At 21.6% G+C, this 17,456-nt stretch overlaps 2 protein-coding genes across 4 annotated transcripts; both read left to right on the forward strand.

The window, feature by feature from the left end:
* The first annotated feature begins 1,168 nt into the window (after positions 1-1,168).
* LOC122860224 lies at positions 1,169-3,357 on the forward strand. The gene is made up of 2 exons (XM_044163938.1): positions 1,169-2,246; positions 2,776-3,357. The coding sequence occupies exon 2, from the start codon at positions 2,804-2,806 to the stop codon at positions 3,260-3,262; it is 459 nt and encodes a 152-aa protein (XP_044019873.1). The 5' UTR covers positions 1,169-2,246; positions 2,776-2,803; the 3' UTR covers positions 3,263-3,357.
* On the forward strand, positions 3,353-17,256 carry LOC122860223 (xaa-Pro dipeptidase). 3 transcript variants are annotated; one of them, XM_044163936.1, is made up of 10 exons: positions 7,630-7,758; positions 7,917-8,088; positions 11,564-11,771; positions 12,451-12,690; positions 13,449-13,510; positions 13,571-13,615; positions 15,910-16,179; positions 16,268-16,712; positions 16,799-16,950; positions 17,030-17,256. In XM_044163936.1, exons 2-10 carry the CDS (start codon positions 8,063-8,065, stop codon positions 17,091-17,093), a joined length of 1,512 nt encoding a protein of 503 aa, XP_044019871.1. In that variant the 5' UTR covers positions 7,630-7,758; positions 7,917-8,062; the 3' UTR covers positions 17,094-17,256. The 3 variants fall into 3 exon arrangements, with proteins under 3 accessions (XP_044019872.1, XP_044019871.1, XP_044019870.1); XM_044163937.1 differs by lacking the exons at positions 7,630-7,758; positions 7,917-8,088 and adding an exon at positions 3,353-3,357 and having other exon boundaries at positions 17,030-17,237; XM_044163935.1 differs by lacking the exons at positions 7,630-7,758; positions 7,917-8,088 and adding an exon at positions 11,321-11,496 and having other exon boundaries at positions 17,030-17,240.
* The last annotated feature ends 200 nt before the right edge of the window (positions 17,257-17,456 follow it).

Below are 17,456 nucleotides of genomic sequence, written 5' to 3' on the forward strand. Positions count from 1 at the left end.
TTTCTTTTTTTTTTTTTTTTTTTTAACATGATAAAATAATAAATAAATAAACAAACTAATCCATATTTTTATTGTGTATTGAGTATAATAGTTGTAATAGTTGTAATAAAATGGATATTTAATTTAAAAATACAGAACTCAAAAATAAAGTAAGTACCTATTTTTTTTTTTTTTTATTCAAATAGAGCTTGATATTTTTATATTATTTATATCCTTTTTTTTGCTTTAAATATTCACAAGATAAGATAAAGAATTATTTATCTAAAAAAAAAGGTTCCAAATAGATATGATAAAAATAGTGTTAAAAAAATTTTTTTCCTCATTCTAATATATCTATATATAATATATAAATTTTATATATAATTATTATTATTTTTTCTACACGCGCATGTTGATAAAATTGATTTTCTAGAAGACACAAAAAAAAATGATAAAATTAGTGACCTTGATTTGAGATACTGACCCCCTCTCCAGCATCAAATTTCCACTACATAGCTAAAAAAAATATTTGCCCTTCATGTTAGAAAAAAAAAGGAAAAAAAAAAAAAAAAGAAAAAGATAAGACATAAAAACCATGCAAGATGAGAGAAGCCGACACCCCTAGACCAAACTAATCTCTCCCTTTGAAAATTCTTTTTTTTTTTCTTATAAAAAATTTGTCAAAAAGAAATTCCAGTAACTCCATAATTTTTTAAACAATAATCATTACTTTCATCTTTCAATTGAACATACATTATTTTTTTTTTCCAACAAACAAAAATGACCTGTTCTTGGAAAAACAAACTTGTCTCCCTCCACCTGCAAAAAAATTACATAAATTTACTCCAAAAAAATAAATATAAACAAAATTCATTGACTCAAAAATCATTCATCCATAAAACAACAAATGATTCACCATTTAATAATAAAATAAATTACAAATTTAATTAACAATTAAATAAATAATAATAACAAAATAAAATAAATACTTTGAGAGAGAGAGAGAGATAATAACACGTTTGTCTATTTATTGATTTAGGAGGGGATAAGAGAGAGAGAAGAAGAAAGAAATAAACATATATTTTTCGCATGTATGTGTTGATTGTATATATATGTTTGTTCAAGTTAACGGTTTGTTTACAATGGCGAGAGAGGTAGCTTTTTGGTTGTAAAATACGCATGCGCAATAATAACCAAAACAATAATATACGAGAGAGAGAAAGGTTCATGGCTGTTGAGCGGAGTACCATTCCACCACCACCACCACCACTCTTCGACATCATAAAATCACAAGACGACTTGGCTTACGGTTCGTCGTCAACAGACACAACACACCAAGCCAAAAAAAAAAATTAATAAATAACACATAAATAATTATCTTGTCTTCAATAATAACAGTGCAAAGTGTTTAAACACAATTAAATACAAATAATATTTATAAAAATTATTTTTTGCTGTTTTTATTTTTGCCATTAAAAAGGTCAACAATAATAACAACAATAATAATTATATTCAAAATAATAATAATAATAATAAAGTGAAAAACCAGTTTTTATTTATTTGATGATATTTTTTTTGTTTATTTATCAAAGTAACAAGAGTGTTTGGTGAATTTAAAGAGAAAAAAAATATAAAAGTAATTGTGATTGTGATATTTTGGAGTAAATTTTGTTGCGTGATTGATTTTGCGACGAAGATAATATACATTTTGAATATAATAATATTATTCTTTTTGCTATTCAATTGTCCTCGGTGTCATGAATGACATCGTCATTGAAAACAAAAATAATCGTTAAACAAAAAATAGAAAGAGACGCATATATAAACAAAGGAGTAAAAAAAAAAAAAACGTAAATAAACATTTAATAACAAGAAAATATATAAACGTGTAAAAATTTTATTTTAAAATTGAAATATTGAGAATTTATAAAGTTTAAATAGTTTATTGATTAATTTATAATTTTTCTTTTTATTTTATTACGAAGAAATAAATACGTGTTTGTGATTGTGTTGAAGAAAATTATTTGATTGTGAATCAACGCTCATTACGTATTCGAATAATTCACATAATATTACTGTGAATAAACATTGATTAATTGATAAAATTATAAACAAATAAATTGATAAACAATACGTGTAATTTAAAGGCGTCGGTAGTTTTTTTTTTCTGAATACATAATTTGAAAAAAAAAAAAAAATAAACTGACCGTGCAGAACAAGACAAAAGGGTCTTGAAAAATATTTTGAAAGACAACGAACCTTTTCAGGTAGGTCCAATGTTTTTGCTTATACCTGAGTACAAAATATTTCATAATTCGCAGAAAAATATAAATTTTTTTTTTTTTTTTTTTCGTCTTACAAAAGAAGGGATAATAGTCCAAAAACATGTTGAAAATTTTTCTACTCATAAAATTAAAAAGAAAAAAGAAAAAAAAAAGTTTTTTTTTTTTTTTTGTGACATAATACAACAATGAAAATCTATTTAATATTAATGGTGAAAATAAATTTGCATTTCCATGACGAATTTTTATAGAAAATAGAAAAAAAAAAAATTATTTACTCCAAAATATTTTTGTTGCTATTTTATTATATAAATAAACAAATTAAATATGAATTTGTTTTTTTTTTTTTTTTCGAAAATATAATTAATCAAGTAGTTTTCGAATCAATAAATTTTCATTAAACTGATGCAATATTGAGTAGTAATTTTGCAACAAGAAAATATATTTAATATTATTTATAAATTTTCGTTTTTTTTTTTTTGTAAATTAATGTTATTTATTATTTTCTTGACAGTAAAAAGAAAGAAATAAATAAAAACAAAATGCCGAGTGCAGAAGAGACAACAACAACAACTTCCTTGTTCAAGGTAATACCAGAAACAACCCAGGATTTTGTGACCCGGGATGTCGACCACCTGGTGTCTGAAATCAAAGAAAATCTACGACTTTCAAGTCTCAAGGCAAAATCAAGTGTTAAAACTAAAAATCGTGCATCACCATATCTACCATTATCACGTAATGAACAAAAAATGAATTTATATGAAATTCGTATGAAACATATCAACAATAAAAATAAAACTGAAGATGATGATGATCCATATGAACAGCTATGTCAATTAATTAAACAAGGAAGATTAATTAATGAAGCTGTTAAAAAATTACAAATTAAAAAATTATCAAATTTATCAAATTCTGATGATTGTGGTTATCGAAAAAAAACTTATTACTATGATTCAGAAGATGAACAACTTCCTGCTGTTTATGGATCACTTGATTTGTAAAAAAAATTATTTAGATTTTTTCAATTTTCAATTTAATCATGATATATATATATTTTTTTTTTGATTACGTGCTCGAAATGATGGAAAAATTTAAGGTAAAGAAAAACAAATTTTTGTTTTTAGAAAAAAAAAGTGAAAAAAAAAAATATTTAAAAAATGAACTGAATAATTTAATTGATATAGACGAAATGTAGACAATTTTTTTGCTTTTTTTTTTTTTTTCAATGTATATATAGTTGTTATTAATTTGTCGATGAAATAATTTTTTTTGCGTATTTAGAAATGAGTTAGTTAATTTTAGAGCTTATGTACTCTTTTGCTGGAAAAAAAAAAAAATGAGTAATTAAAAAACCTGTGTGATATATTTTTGGCTGAATAGAAAACCATAATAGTTTAATAATATTGTATATAAATAATTGATTAGTCTCATGAAAATTTATGTTTTTTAGTCATTTGTATAAATTTAGAAAAAAAAAACCATAAGATATTTACGAATAGTAATTTCAAATTTGAAATTCAATTTACAGTAAAAAAAAAATTTATTCATATGAGTTGAGTGTTAAATATAGATTAACATAATTTTTCATGAGTCAAATATAAAACAAAAATAAAATACTAGAAATATAAGCCCAACAAATGTGATAAAAATTCAGTCGATGGTCGAGTACATAAAATCCAAGGTTATAAAAATATTTTCAAAAAATGAACAAAACATATCTCTAATTTTATTTAATATAAAAAATAATTTATAATAAAATTAGAGATACATTTACAGCATCATTTTTTATATAAAAAAAAAAAAATTGATATCCAGTTTAAGAGTACATTTTAGTTATTATTTGTCTCGTCGAAAAATAAAAAAAAAAAAAGAGTTGAAACTTTTTTTTTTTAATAAAAAGACAACTATGACTGTTAGATGAAAAATATTTTGTCAATGTGTTTAAAATTGAGACACGTTTCTCATCAACGATTTCCGTTTTTTTTTTTTTTTTTTCATAAATTCACCCTGTTTCTTTTCATCTCCCCCACGATGTAAGAATTTCTTTTTATTTAAAAATGATGATGATGATAAAGATGGAAGAATAAAAATAAGAAGAGTCAACCAAGTAGACATGGCAACACAATTAGGCCTGGGAACTATCCATAAATGGTTGCTCCATGTTTTGTAAATATGGTATGTCATATGTGTTTCATAAATGTGTCTTCTTCAAAGAAACACTACACACTTAATCCTCATCACTTAAATAAGAAATATACCACTTTTTTTTTTTTTTTGTTTTTGTTTTTCATTCACTCATCAAGATACATTTATTTTTCAATTTATTTATTTATTTGTTATTTATAAATCTCTCTTTTTTTTTTTTTCTTCCATCAATAATTAATTTATCAATATTAACTACTGTAAATTAATTACTAATTCAAATTATCATCCGTTCCCGCAATAGAAAAAAAAAACAACCAATCGATTTTTCTATAAAAAGAAAAGAAAATTTATTTAAAATAGAATGACAATTTAAAATAAACTTTTTCAATTATTTTTATTATTCTTCTTTAATTTTTTTTTTATGCTTAATAATTAAGTACCTTTGAGTATTCAGGGTGAGTTAAAGCTGAGAATAAATTCACAATTAAAAAAAGAAAAAAAAATAATTTGAAAAAAATTTATTATAAATTTATTTCTTGATGTATTTATGGTTTTTTTTTTATTTGCATATTGTTTGTATGTTTGATAATGTAAAAAACATTCAACTTTGTTTATCTATTTATTTTTTTTTTCATTTAAAATGCTTATTACATGTGAATTTTGTTGAGCGCGCAAACAACACTCGAGTCAATGTTGATAAATATCGATGATTCATTGTAATGTTATTATGAAAAACATTATTTGTTTATTTATATTATTATTTTCTTCAGTGTGCTATCAATAGACATTTGAATAATTCAATCAATCTTATATCAATTAATTGTTAATCAATCTTAACCGCTGACAAAATTATCAAATTGTGTTTTTTTTTTTTTCTGTTTTCATCGACATTTGTAAAAACGAAAAAATTAAGAAAAAAAAATATGTCTACATTTTATTAATTATATAATAATGATAATAATTAATTGATTAATTACACATGTTTATTATCTTATTAATTAAACAACATGAATTGTATAAAATTAAAATAAAAAGAGAAAATAATTTTTGTCTGTGTATGAGTCTGATAAAGAAAAAAAAAAAAAGTAATAATTTTTTGTATAAATATTTGTCATCAATATAATTTTCTACATAATTTTTTTTTTTTTTTAATTTGTTTAAACAAAGCATGCATGTGTGTGTGTATGTGTGTGTATTATTGAGTCTATTTTTTTTAATGAAAATTGAATATTAATTTTTCTAATTAAATATTTACGAAAAATAATGAAAAAAAAAAAAACCAACAAGAAACGAAATAATATTTAATTAAAAAAAAAAAAAATTATTATAAATGTTGATAACAAATTTAAAAATTAATAATACACATGTAAAAAAAAAATTATATCTCGTTGTGATCGTTGGGTATGACCCCGACAATTTGTATTATAGATAAAAAAAAAAAATTATAAATAAGTTTAAATAAATAATAAAAAAAAATTAAAAATAATTCAAGTTATGAATGAAATTATTTTGCTTTTATTATTAAGATTGTATTTTCTATATTTTTTTTCTTTAAAGATTTTTTTTTTTTTTGTGGGAAGAACCTCTGCAGTGTCGAATATATATGCAGCTGTTTGTCGATATCAAAAGGCTCCTTCTATCATCGACAAAGAAGACGCCGAGGCGTTTCGTCAGACAGACCTCATTTTAAACGAATTGGCATTATAAACTAAAGCAATTGTATTGTATTCACATATATAAATTTACAATATACATTTTATGTACATCAACTTGTAACACTTACAAACTCGTTTCTATAATAATACATACATTTTTCCTTCTTTTTTTTTTTTTTCATAAAATTTATTAGTTAATAGTCCTTGTGTATATTTTTATTCAGGTAAGTATAAATCCAATTGTTTCAATGAAAATTGTTGTATTAAATAGAAAATAAACAATAACCAATAAATAAATAAATAATTTTCAAATTAAAATTTGATTAAAACCCAAAAAAAAAAAAAAATAAAATTAACAAAAAGATTTTTAGTTTTTTTGAATATTATTTATTATTAAAACAATTAATAATTATTTATTTATTATAAATAAATTATTAAAACTATTAATAGTTGTTTATATAAAAAATAAAAATATTTAATTTTTCAATTAATTAATAATAATTTTTCTAAGAAATGAATTTTTTAATTTTGTAGAAATTCGAAATTTTTTTCTGCTGTTTTGAATTATTAATAATAAATTATTTCGATTTTTTTTTTAATATAAATATTTAATGATTACAATGATTATTGTATCCCCATATTTCCACGCCCTTGGGATCATTGTACAGAGAGTAATACATAAAAGAGGAAGCAAGACAACACCAACATACTGTTTAATTTACTCCAGGGCCTTCTTTTCTCATTTTAAAATTCTCTTTCTCTATTTTTTTTTTCATTTATCTCTTTTTTAAAATGACCCATTGTATGTATTAACACAAGCGTATATATCTTTGGGTCTTTTTTATAAATTTTTATTATTTTTTTTTCATGTATTTCTTATTCTTTGTCGATGTCTGCGTGTATGGCTTTGTCAAAGTGAAAGTAGTCTCTCCTGTACCATCACCTTTGTATCATATACATAACGTATTTTTTTTTTTTAAATAATAATAACAATTATGTAATTAAAAAATATATACATATTAAAAAAAAATATTGCAATTTTAAATAATTATTATTTTTTTTTTTCTTTAATATTAATTGTTTATTAGGTTTTTTTTTTTTCATTCAAGGATTGTCAAATTTAACTTATAATGGTCACGCGATTCTTACTCAATTTATTCAAACAATTATACGTTTTTTTTTTTTAAATAAATTGTGGAATACTTTGCATTTTGTTGTTGATTAAAAAAATTTAAAAAATCATGTGATTATTTTATTTAATCGATCGAATGTTTGTATTACGTGTCGAATTTTTTTTTCTTTCATTTCTGTTATCGAAATGATTACGCTTTTTTTTTTTCGATACTGTGAACATCCGATTTTTTTTTTTGGAGTACAGGTAGCTGATAAATATATATTTAAGAATTTTTTAAATTAATATTATATATCTGAAAGAAAAAAAAAAGCAAAATGAGACAGAAAATTTTATTATCAGAATGTTGGTGTATAAACAACGTGACTAAATCAAATTGACCTTGTCTGTTAATAATTGACACGAATATATCACTCAATGTAAAAATAATATAATTTTTTTTAAAACATAAAAAAAAAATGTTTAAATAAATTGATAAAATAACAACACAATGTTTAAATTTTTATCGCGATAATCATCAAGTCACTCAGCCCCCCAGGTGATTGTTGATCTAAATTTTGTTCAAGTATGTTTTTTCATTATTTAACCACGTGTATTATTTTTTTTTTTTTTTTAAATTTTTAATCATATTTATATCTCCAATTTATCAGGAAAAAAAAAAAAAAAATTTATCAAGTGTATAAAATATATATAAATGATTAAATATAAAAAAAAATATTTTAGATCATCTTGGAGCTGAATTGAGTTGGTATTTCATCATTCAATGATGCTCCAATAAAAAAATACCAAGAAGAGGAAGAACAGAGGGGAACAGAGGGGAAAATCACGAGGTTATTCAAGTGGGGGTAATCATCTGGGTGTATTCCAACATGGCTGACACTGTCACTGTAAATACGTAAGTTCAAAGTGAAAAAAAAAATTAATAAAACAAATAATTATTCATCATTTGTATTTATAAATATTTTCTATTTTTTTAAATTAATATTAATTTATTATTTTTGTGTCTGTGTGTGTGTGTTATATTTGTTTTTTGTGTCGTGTGTTATAGTAATAATAGTTTTTAAAAATTTTTAAGATTTTTGTCATTCAATTTTTGACAGTATGAATTGAAGCCATTTTGTTTTTTATTTTAGTTTATTTTTTCTCACATGACTTATTTATTTATTATTTACATACAATGCAATATTTTTTTTTTGTTGACACAAGTGAAATTCAAAATAATAATCATAAATTTATAATAGTTTTTTTATTCAACTGACATTGATGAGGGTCAGTTATTATTTTCATTGAAAATTTTTGGAATATATTTTAGTACAATGATTATTAACATTTTAAATTAGCTATATTTAATAGAAATAATATTCAAATAATTTTTAAAAATATATATAAATTTTTTAGCTGTCTATTTTTAACAATAATATTTACATTTTGGTTTTTCCCATTTTCTTGGTTGTTTTTTATTTTTATATTTTTTTTCAATATCTATTCTGAGAATTGTATCAATGAGGTTGACGTTAAAACCGATAGTCTTATCGACTGATAAAAATTAAAATAAAATTTACTAAAATTATGTCTGACAAATAATAATGAACATAATGACGAAAATAAATTTTGTTATGTATATAAATTAAATTTAGATGTATAAAAATAATAATGAATGTCATCATTGTTAATTAAACAGGTCATTTTTATTGTTTAAAAAAAATATTATTAAAAATTACTTGGTATTGTGAGCCAAGAGACAATGGAAACATGCCAAAAACAAATAATTTTGTCTAACATAACGGTAACTTTTCTACGAAAAACACAAATTTCATTTCAACAAATAATTCAGTTGAAAATTCAATACGGAAAATTTGTCGGCTAACATTTTCCAAAACAGCAGGATAATATATTTTTTTTTTTTTTTTTTTTTGTTAAATAATTCTTTTCAGTCATATTTAATACCGCAACAAATTTTCTTTTTTTCTGCAATTTTTTTTCTCTTTATTTTTCATCAGGGGGTTTTCCAAGTCAAACAAGTTCCCCAGCTTTAAAAATCAATTATTCGAGATTAAAAGAAACTTTCACATAGTTAATACTGTTGTTTTTCATTGTCTTTTTATTTTGAAAAATTTTTAACGCCCATAACTATTGTATCTACTACTGATGTTATTTTCAAAGAATTTTTTTCTCTTTTTTTTTTTTTTTGTCAAATCATTCCATATGTTAGAACCAACTAAATAAATAAATTTTTATTAAAATTATATTTTCCATCTTCCTCAAATATATAAGTACTAATATTATTTATTTATAATAATATTATAACAATTTAAATAAACTTTCTAAAAACCATACATTACAAAATGTAAAATATCCTTTTTTCATTTGCAAATATCAAATACTTTTTTTGTACTTTTATTGTTTGTTTTTTTTTTATAAAAACTCTGATGAATCACGCTCTAAAAATTATCTAATCTTAAAATATATATAAACATAAATAATAAATAATAATAATAATTGTTAAATTATATTTCCGGAAATATTATAATATTAACTCTCCTTTTCTCTTGTAATTTATATTTATTTTTATATATCTTTTGTTAAGACTATATTTTTTTCTAATTAAAAGAAAAAAAAAAAATAGATTTTAAATTAGTTATGGTCTGAGTCATTCATCGGAAATTGCCATTAATTATTTGTGCTAATTTAAACCACGTAAATTGTCTCGATATTTCTACAAGCAATAATATACTTTAGAAAATATTTGAAAATTAAATTTAACTATTATTTTAATATTTAACGCATAAAAAATTATTTACAATATACATTTATTATTGTGTGGGATTGTCTAGTTTCTTATTTGGAAATTTTTGCAATAAACTTGTTCTTGAATATAAAACTATACAAAAACAATTTAAAAAAAAAAATAGCAAAACAACATCTGCTTGTATTTTTTGTGTCAATCTTGCTTGACATTTTATTTTAAGAAAATTAAAAATAACAACAATATTTATTATAAAGTTGATGAGAGAATTGTATATTTTTCAGTCGTTTTGCGTTCAATGACACCCACTTAAATATAACCCGAATATGAGTATGCATGGTATAAATTTAATAAGAGAAAAAGAAAAAAAAAAAAAAAAATGATAATGATGATGCCCAGGTCACCGAAGAATTTCCTTTTCATCGTAACACGACAAACACAAGTACCCGGACATCAAATGTCCACTATAAATTATTTACAATAAATTCAGTTTATACTCATTCATTCTCTCTTTCTATTATTTATAATTTTTTATTTTTAAATTTATTATACACACAGCTTATAATAAAACTTATCGTTACTTTTATTTTTTTTTATAATATTTCCGGTGTATATACTTGGGTATTTTTTAAACCCTCATATTTACTCCAATTTAATGTTTTTTTATATTTTTTATTTAGTACAAACGTCGTACTTAAATAAATAAAACATTGTTAAATAAATAAATAAAGATCTCATAGAATTTGCAATACGGAAACGGTGAAAGGTTCTGTTTTTTTTTTTTTTCTTAATTTATGTTGACAAGACAAACCGGTTACACAATGTGTGCCATTATTTTTTTTAAAAAACTCTATGACAATTATTATTGATCTTTTAGAGATAAAAAAATTTAAAAAAAAAAATTGTTTAAATAAAAGAGCTGTTAGATTGACCTGGTACAAAATCCACCTGTACAAATACAAATGTCTCATTTCATTTAATTATACTTAAAAATAAATTAATAATTAAATGGAATTTTTTTTTGGCATAAAAACCTTGGAGTTTTTTTTTTAAAGACCTCGTGGAGTAATGTCATTGACTTGATTGTATTTTAGTATATCGTTTATGTAATAATTAATTAATGCAGCTAAATCATTTTTTTTTTTTTTTTTTTTGATAACAAGATGTAAATAAACATTGAGCTATATATTTTATAATAATCCCAGACTTTTTTGTTTATATTGTTTGCTTGCCAACAAGCTTTATTTATAATATTTTTTTTTTTTTTTTATCACCATTGATAATTCATCATGCGGAAGAAGGAAAAATTTATTTAAAAATAAAATTACATCGTTATTTTTATTTAACACATGGCTACTATTTTTTTTTTTTTTAGAGATTATTTATGATAAAAAATATGAACTTACTCACAAAATCAACGAGAATAATAACATCATTATCAAAAAATTTAACTTGTGCCTTGATATTAAATCGTAATTTTGTTCAATGTCATCAAAATGATAAAAATATTATCTTAAAAAATTTGAAAAAAATTTATCATAATACTCAAATTAAAAAGTACGTAATATTAATTTTAAAAATATAATTATAAATTTAGCTAATTAATTTTTGTTTTAAATTGCAGATCGTGTTTATCGAATATTATGGAGTCAAATTATACAAGAGGTGAACACACCTTGCGTGTTCCAATGTCACTCTTCGAGGAAAATCGTAATCGTCTGATAAAAGAGTTAAAAAAAAATTCAAATTTACCAGAAAATGCATTTGTTATTCTTCAAGGAGGTGATGATGTGCCTTTTAATGACACAGACATTAACTTTGAATTCCGACAGGTGTGTTTAAACATTTTATCTTTAAAAAAAAACAACAAAAAAAAAAAAATTCAATATGTAATAAATTAAAAGCTAGATATTGCAAAAAAAAATTGAAAAAACAAATTAAAAAATCTAAATTATTCAAACAACATTTATACAAATGTATATTTAATTTTTGATATTTTTTTAAAAATATATTTACATACGTTATTTGTATAACTGTAAAAAAATGTTGGTTGATTTTTGTTTGTTTATTTTAAGTAAAACATTGAATAAGTAAATTGATTTTTAATCAGTAAATTTTATGGTCAGAATATAATGAAAGAATGAGAATAAAAAAGCAAATGATTTTTGTATTTTTTTTTTTTTGTTGAACTCGTATACCTTAACTGATTCAAAAGATATTACATAGTTGACTGTACTCCTTCAGCGTGGGCTCGTTGACCTGATGGTCGATCGTTCCACTCAATGCCTGGCAACTTGGCTTGAAAAAAAAAAAAATAAAAATATTTATAAATAAACAAAAAAGACAAAACGTGAATCAACACAAAAACAAGATAACATTTATATATTTTTTATTGTATAATTTAAAAAAATATAAACACAGCGAATTTTTTCTTGTATATTTTGAACGAATAAATATTTTTCATTGTTGTATATAAATAATTAGTAATTAATAATATAATTTTAATTTTAGGAATCATTTTTTCAATGGTGTTTTGCTGTTGAAGAACCTGGTTGGTTTGGTGCTCTTGATGTCACGACTGGTAAATCGATATTATTTTTACCAAGATTGCCAGCTGAATACGAAATTTGGTCTGGTAAATTGAGTACTCTTGATGAATTTAAACAACGTTATGGTGTTGATGAAACATACTACGTTGATGAGATTGCAAATATTCTAAAGAAAAAAAATGCACGTGTTCTCTTAACTCTTGTAAGTATATTTACTATTATTATTTTTAATTAAGGGTGTTGATTTAAATTCATAAATATATGTAATTTTTTTTTTTTTTTGAATAAATAGAAAGCTATATGACCTCGAGTTGGAGTCTATTATTAGATATACTCTTCTTCCTCTTTCAAACAGGAAATAAGAGACTTGAATTTAAAAAAAAAAAATTAAATAAACATAGATTCGAAAATTATAGAAAAAAAAAAAGGATAATAATGTTTTTTTTTTTTATTTGACTGTTTTATTCGACACGAAATTTTTGGATTCAAGGTTAATTATTTAAATCAACGATTCGTGAATAAGATAATACGAAAAAAAAAAAAAAATAATTGATTAATTAAAGAAAAAAAATTGTCAACCGTATGACCTCAATCGAAAAAAATATTACTAATTTTAACTGAATTATATTTCGATTGACTGATGTAATTTATTGATAGGTACATTTTATTTTCTTCTGGATTGTTTAATGATTATTATATGAAAAATGTATATTTAATTTTAAATTAAAAATCATTTTTTAATATAAATAATTTGTTAATTCAACGAATTGAAAGTGCTATTTGAGTACGACCTAGAATTAAAAAACTTTAGCTATCTGTTTCTTGATAAAAATATCGTCCTACTTTTTCTTTTTTAAATATTAAAACTATTTTTATTATTATTATATCTTTTGTGCTAATAAAAAACTAATTTTATTTTACAAAATAATAGTATATTTTTTTTTTTTTTCATCATTTCAGCGAGGCGAGAATAGCGACAGTGGATTATTTTCAAAGGAAGCTGAATTCAAAGGAATTTCACAGTGCGTAATAATATAAAAAGAAAAATTAAATTTATTTTTAATATTTATTTTTAATTTCAGATTTCAAATAAACAATGAAATTTTGTATCCAGTAATATGTGAATGGTAAGTTTAAAATATATTTTGTTTTAAAAAAAAAATGATCAAATTAAAAAAACAAAAAACAATAGATACTTAAATTCTTTTCAAGTAATTTATCAAGTAAATTTTTTTCTACTTTTTTTTTATATAACCACAAAAATTTTCAAGTTAAAAAATAAATAAATTTACCATGCAATGTGGTCAAGTATTATTTCTCGCGGCAATTTACTATCAAGACTGTCAATATTTCGATCAAGCACAAGATGTCTCATTTCAAATATCGAAAAATCATTTATTCGTTCAAGCATAATAATACAAGAAGGAAGCATAATCAATGAATTGCCATTGATAATAAATAAAACAAATAACATAATTGATATTATTAATGAAAATAATATAAAGCTAAAATCAAATGATATTAAAAAAATTGATAATTCAATTGTTGTTGTTAAAACTGGTGATGTAAGTTTTATAAATGATAATAAAAAAAATAATATTATAAATAATGAATCAAATAATATTATTGAAATTGAGATTGATGATGGTACAGCTGTATTATTTGACAACAACATCAACAACATCAACAACAATATGACAAATAATAACAGAGAAATAAAAAATTCATACAATAATTTAACAGATGTTACATATAAATACATTGACAATATTATTGCTGATAAAATAAATGGAAGAATAGCATTACGTGCATTAAAAAAAATAATAAATTTAGAAAATAAAAGAGAAAAATTAATAAAACACAGTAATTATTTACTCGATGAATTTTTAACATCTGATTTATCAAATAGATATATAAAACAACTGATGTCACAAGACAGTGACATGATACCCTATCTAAGCCTACCAAATAATGACATTATAGATTTTATTTGTAATGAAATAATTATACGTACAAGTAATAATAAATTTTCATTGATACAATTAATTGACATAATACGTACACTTTCATTATTTGATGATGCAAAATATCAAAATGTTATTGATGATTTATGGATTGGAATAAAATTAAATGAAAATAGCATTAATATAAATAATTTAATTGAATTATTTAAAATATTATATTTATTTAAAGCTTCTAAAAATATTATACAAATAATATTGGAAAATAATTTAACAAATAATTGGATTAAATTAAATTCAAGTAATACGAAAGATTTAATATTATCACAATTGAATGATAGTAATACAATTGTATTTGATGTTATTAAAAAATGGTTTAATATTAAATTAAATTCATGCACAGAATATGAATTTGTTGAATTAATAAAAAGTCTAACAACAAGTAAAATTTATCATTCAGATATTGAGCTGTATATCGAAAATTATTTGAACAATAATATTGATGATTATACTGATTCAACACTAATTTTATCAACAATGAATTATTGTAAAAATGTTAAATTACACAACAGTATTATTTTAAATATTTGTGGTAATTATTTTATAAATAATATTCATAAAATTCCATTATCACAATTAGGCAAAATATTTTCATCATTTGGCTATTTAAATTATAATATATTTCATGATAGAAAATTTTGGTTAACATTTGAAAATATAATTGTTAAAAAATTTCATAAAATTGATATTAATGATGTGTTAGATATATTTTTATCATGTGCATATTTAAATAAATATTCACAAAATTATACAAGACATATATTTACATTGAGTTTTATTAAAAAAATTGATACAATTAAAAATCCAATATTATTTGATAAATTAAAATACAAAATACAGCTTATTGATAAAATATTATCAATTGAAAATGATGATAGTATTGATGACAATTTAACTGATTATAATGACAAAAAAATTATCATGAGATCAAAATTAAAACGTGTATTAAATTTAATAACACCAGAGTTGATAAAAATATGTGGTGGACATGATAAATTAAGTAAATTTGTTATTCTTGGACAAATACCAATTGATTATTATATTATTGATGCAATAATACACTCATCATCAATTACAACAACAAAATATTTTTATATTAATAAAAATAAAAAAAATGATAAAACAGCTATACTCATACATTTACCAGATGATTATTTTATTGATACAAATAATTTAATTGCTCCACAAATTATGAAAATTAAACATTTAAAAAAATTAGGTTTTCATGTTATTAATTTAAATTACAAGGAGTTATTAAATTTAAGCTGTGATTCGAAACAATTGTTTGACTATATTTCAAATGAATTTAAGACTGCTGAAATATAATTTTAATGTAAATTGTCTAAATAAATATTATCAGAAATAAATAAATTAATTAAATTTTAATTTTTTCATTACAGTCGTGTTATAAAATCTCCAAAAGAAATTCAAGTTCTTCGTTATGTCGTTAAAATAAGTTCAGATGCACACAAAGAAGTTATGAAAAAAATTCAACCAAATATGACGGAATTTCAAGGTGAAGCAATATTTAAATATTATTGTTATTTAATTGGTGGTTGTCGTCATGTATCATACACATGTATTTGTGGTACTGGACATAATTCATCAATTTTACATTATGGACATGCTGGTGCACCAAATAATAGAGTCATTAAAGACGGTGATATGTGGTAAATATTATTTCTATTAAAAAAAAAAAACAATCAATTTAATTGTAATTAAAAATCAGCTGTTTAAAATTTATTTTTTGTATTTTAGTTTATTTGATATGGGTGCAAATTATTGTGGATATGCTGCTGATATAACATGTAGCTATCCATCAAATGGAAAATTTAATGATAAACAAAAGCTAATATATAATGCAGTACTTGATGCTAGAAATGCTGTATTACAAACAGCAAAACCAGGTGTTAATTGGTGTGATATGCATTTATTGGCAAATCGTGTTTTATTAGAATCATTAAAAAATGGTGGTATATTAAATGGTAGTATTGATGATATGATAGGTGTTGGACTTAATGAAACATTTCAACCACATGGACTTGGACATTTACTTGGTCTTGATGTACATGATGTTGGTGGTTATCTTCCTGGTTATCCAGAACGTTCAACAAAACCTGGAATTAGAAAATTAAGAACAGCTAGAACACTTATTGCTGGAATGGTTTTAACTATTGAACCTGGATGTTATTTTATTGATTGTGTTGGTTTTTTTAATTTTTTATATTTATTATTTTATATCTTTTTTATTTTTATTATTATAATGTTTTTTTTATTTTGCAAATTTAGTTGTTGGATGCAGCATTGGCAAATCCAGAACAAAAAAAATATATTAATCCAGCAAAATTAGCTGAGTTTCGAGGTTTTGGAGGAGTTAGAATTGAAGATGATGTTCTCATTACTGAAACTGGATGTGAAAATATGACACAAGTGCCAAGAACGTTAGTAAAATTTAAATATTAATTATAATTTTTTTGTTTTTTTTCTTTTATTTTTAATAGAAATTTTTTTCGATTTTAGGATTGAAGAAATTGAAGAATTTATGAAAGACAATAAAAATAGTAAATTGCCACATCAACAATGATAAAATAAAACATGAAATATATATTTTTCAATTTAATATTTTGTAATTTTTAAATATTAAAATTCACTTGAAAATATATATACAAATATTCTAAATTTATTTATCATTTTAAAGCTCAATAAATTTAATAAATTTACAAAAATATATGTTTTTTATTTTACAATAATTATTTATTAAATTATTCAACCTACTTGCTATACAATTATTAAACAAAAAAAAAAAATAAACTAGCAATTAATTACATTGTCAATAAGTTTAACAACAATCTGAGCTACTTAATCAATCCATATATAAAAAAATATAAAAAAAAAAAAATGAAAACCTCAATATACATGATATTTCAAAATGCAACATTAATGAATT

This window comes from Aphidius gifuensis, linkage group LG1 (genome assembly GCF_014905175.1).
Source record: "Aphidius gifuensis isolate YNYX2018 linkage group LG1, ASM1490517v1, whole genome shotgun sequence".
Taxonomy (NCBI): Eukaryota; Metazoa; Arthropoda; class Insecta; order Hymenoptera; family Braconidae; genus Aphidius; species Aphidius gifuensis.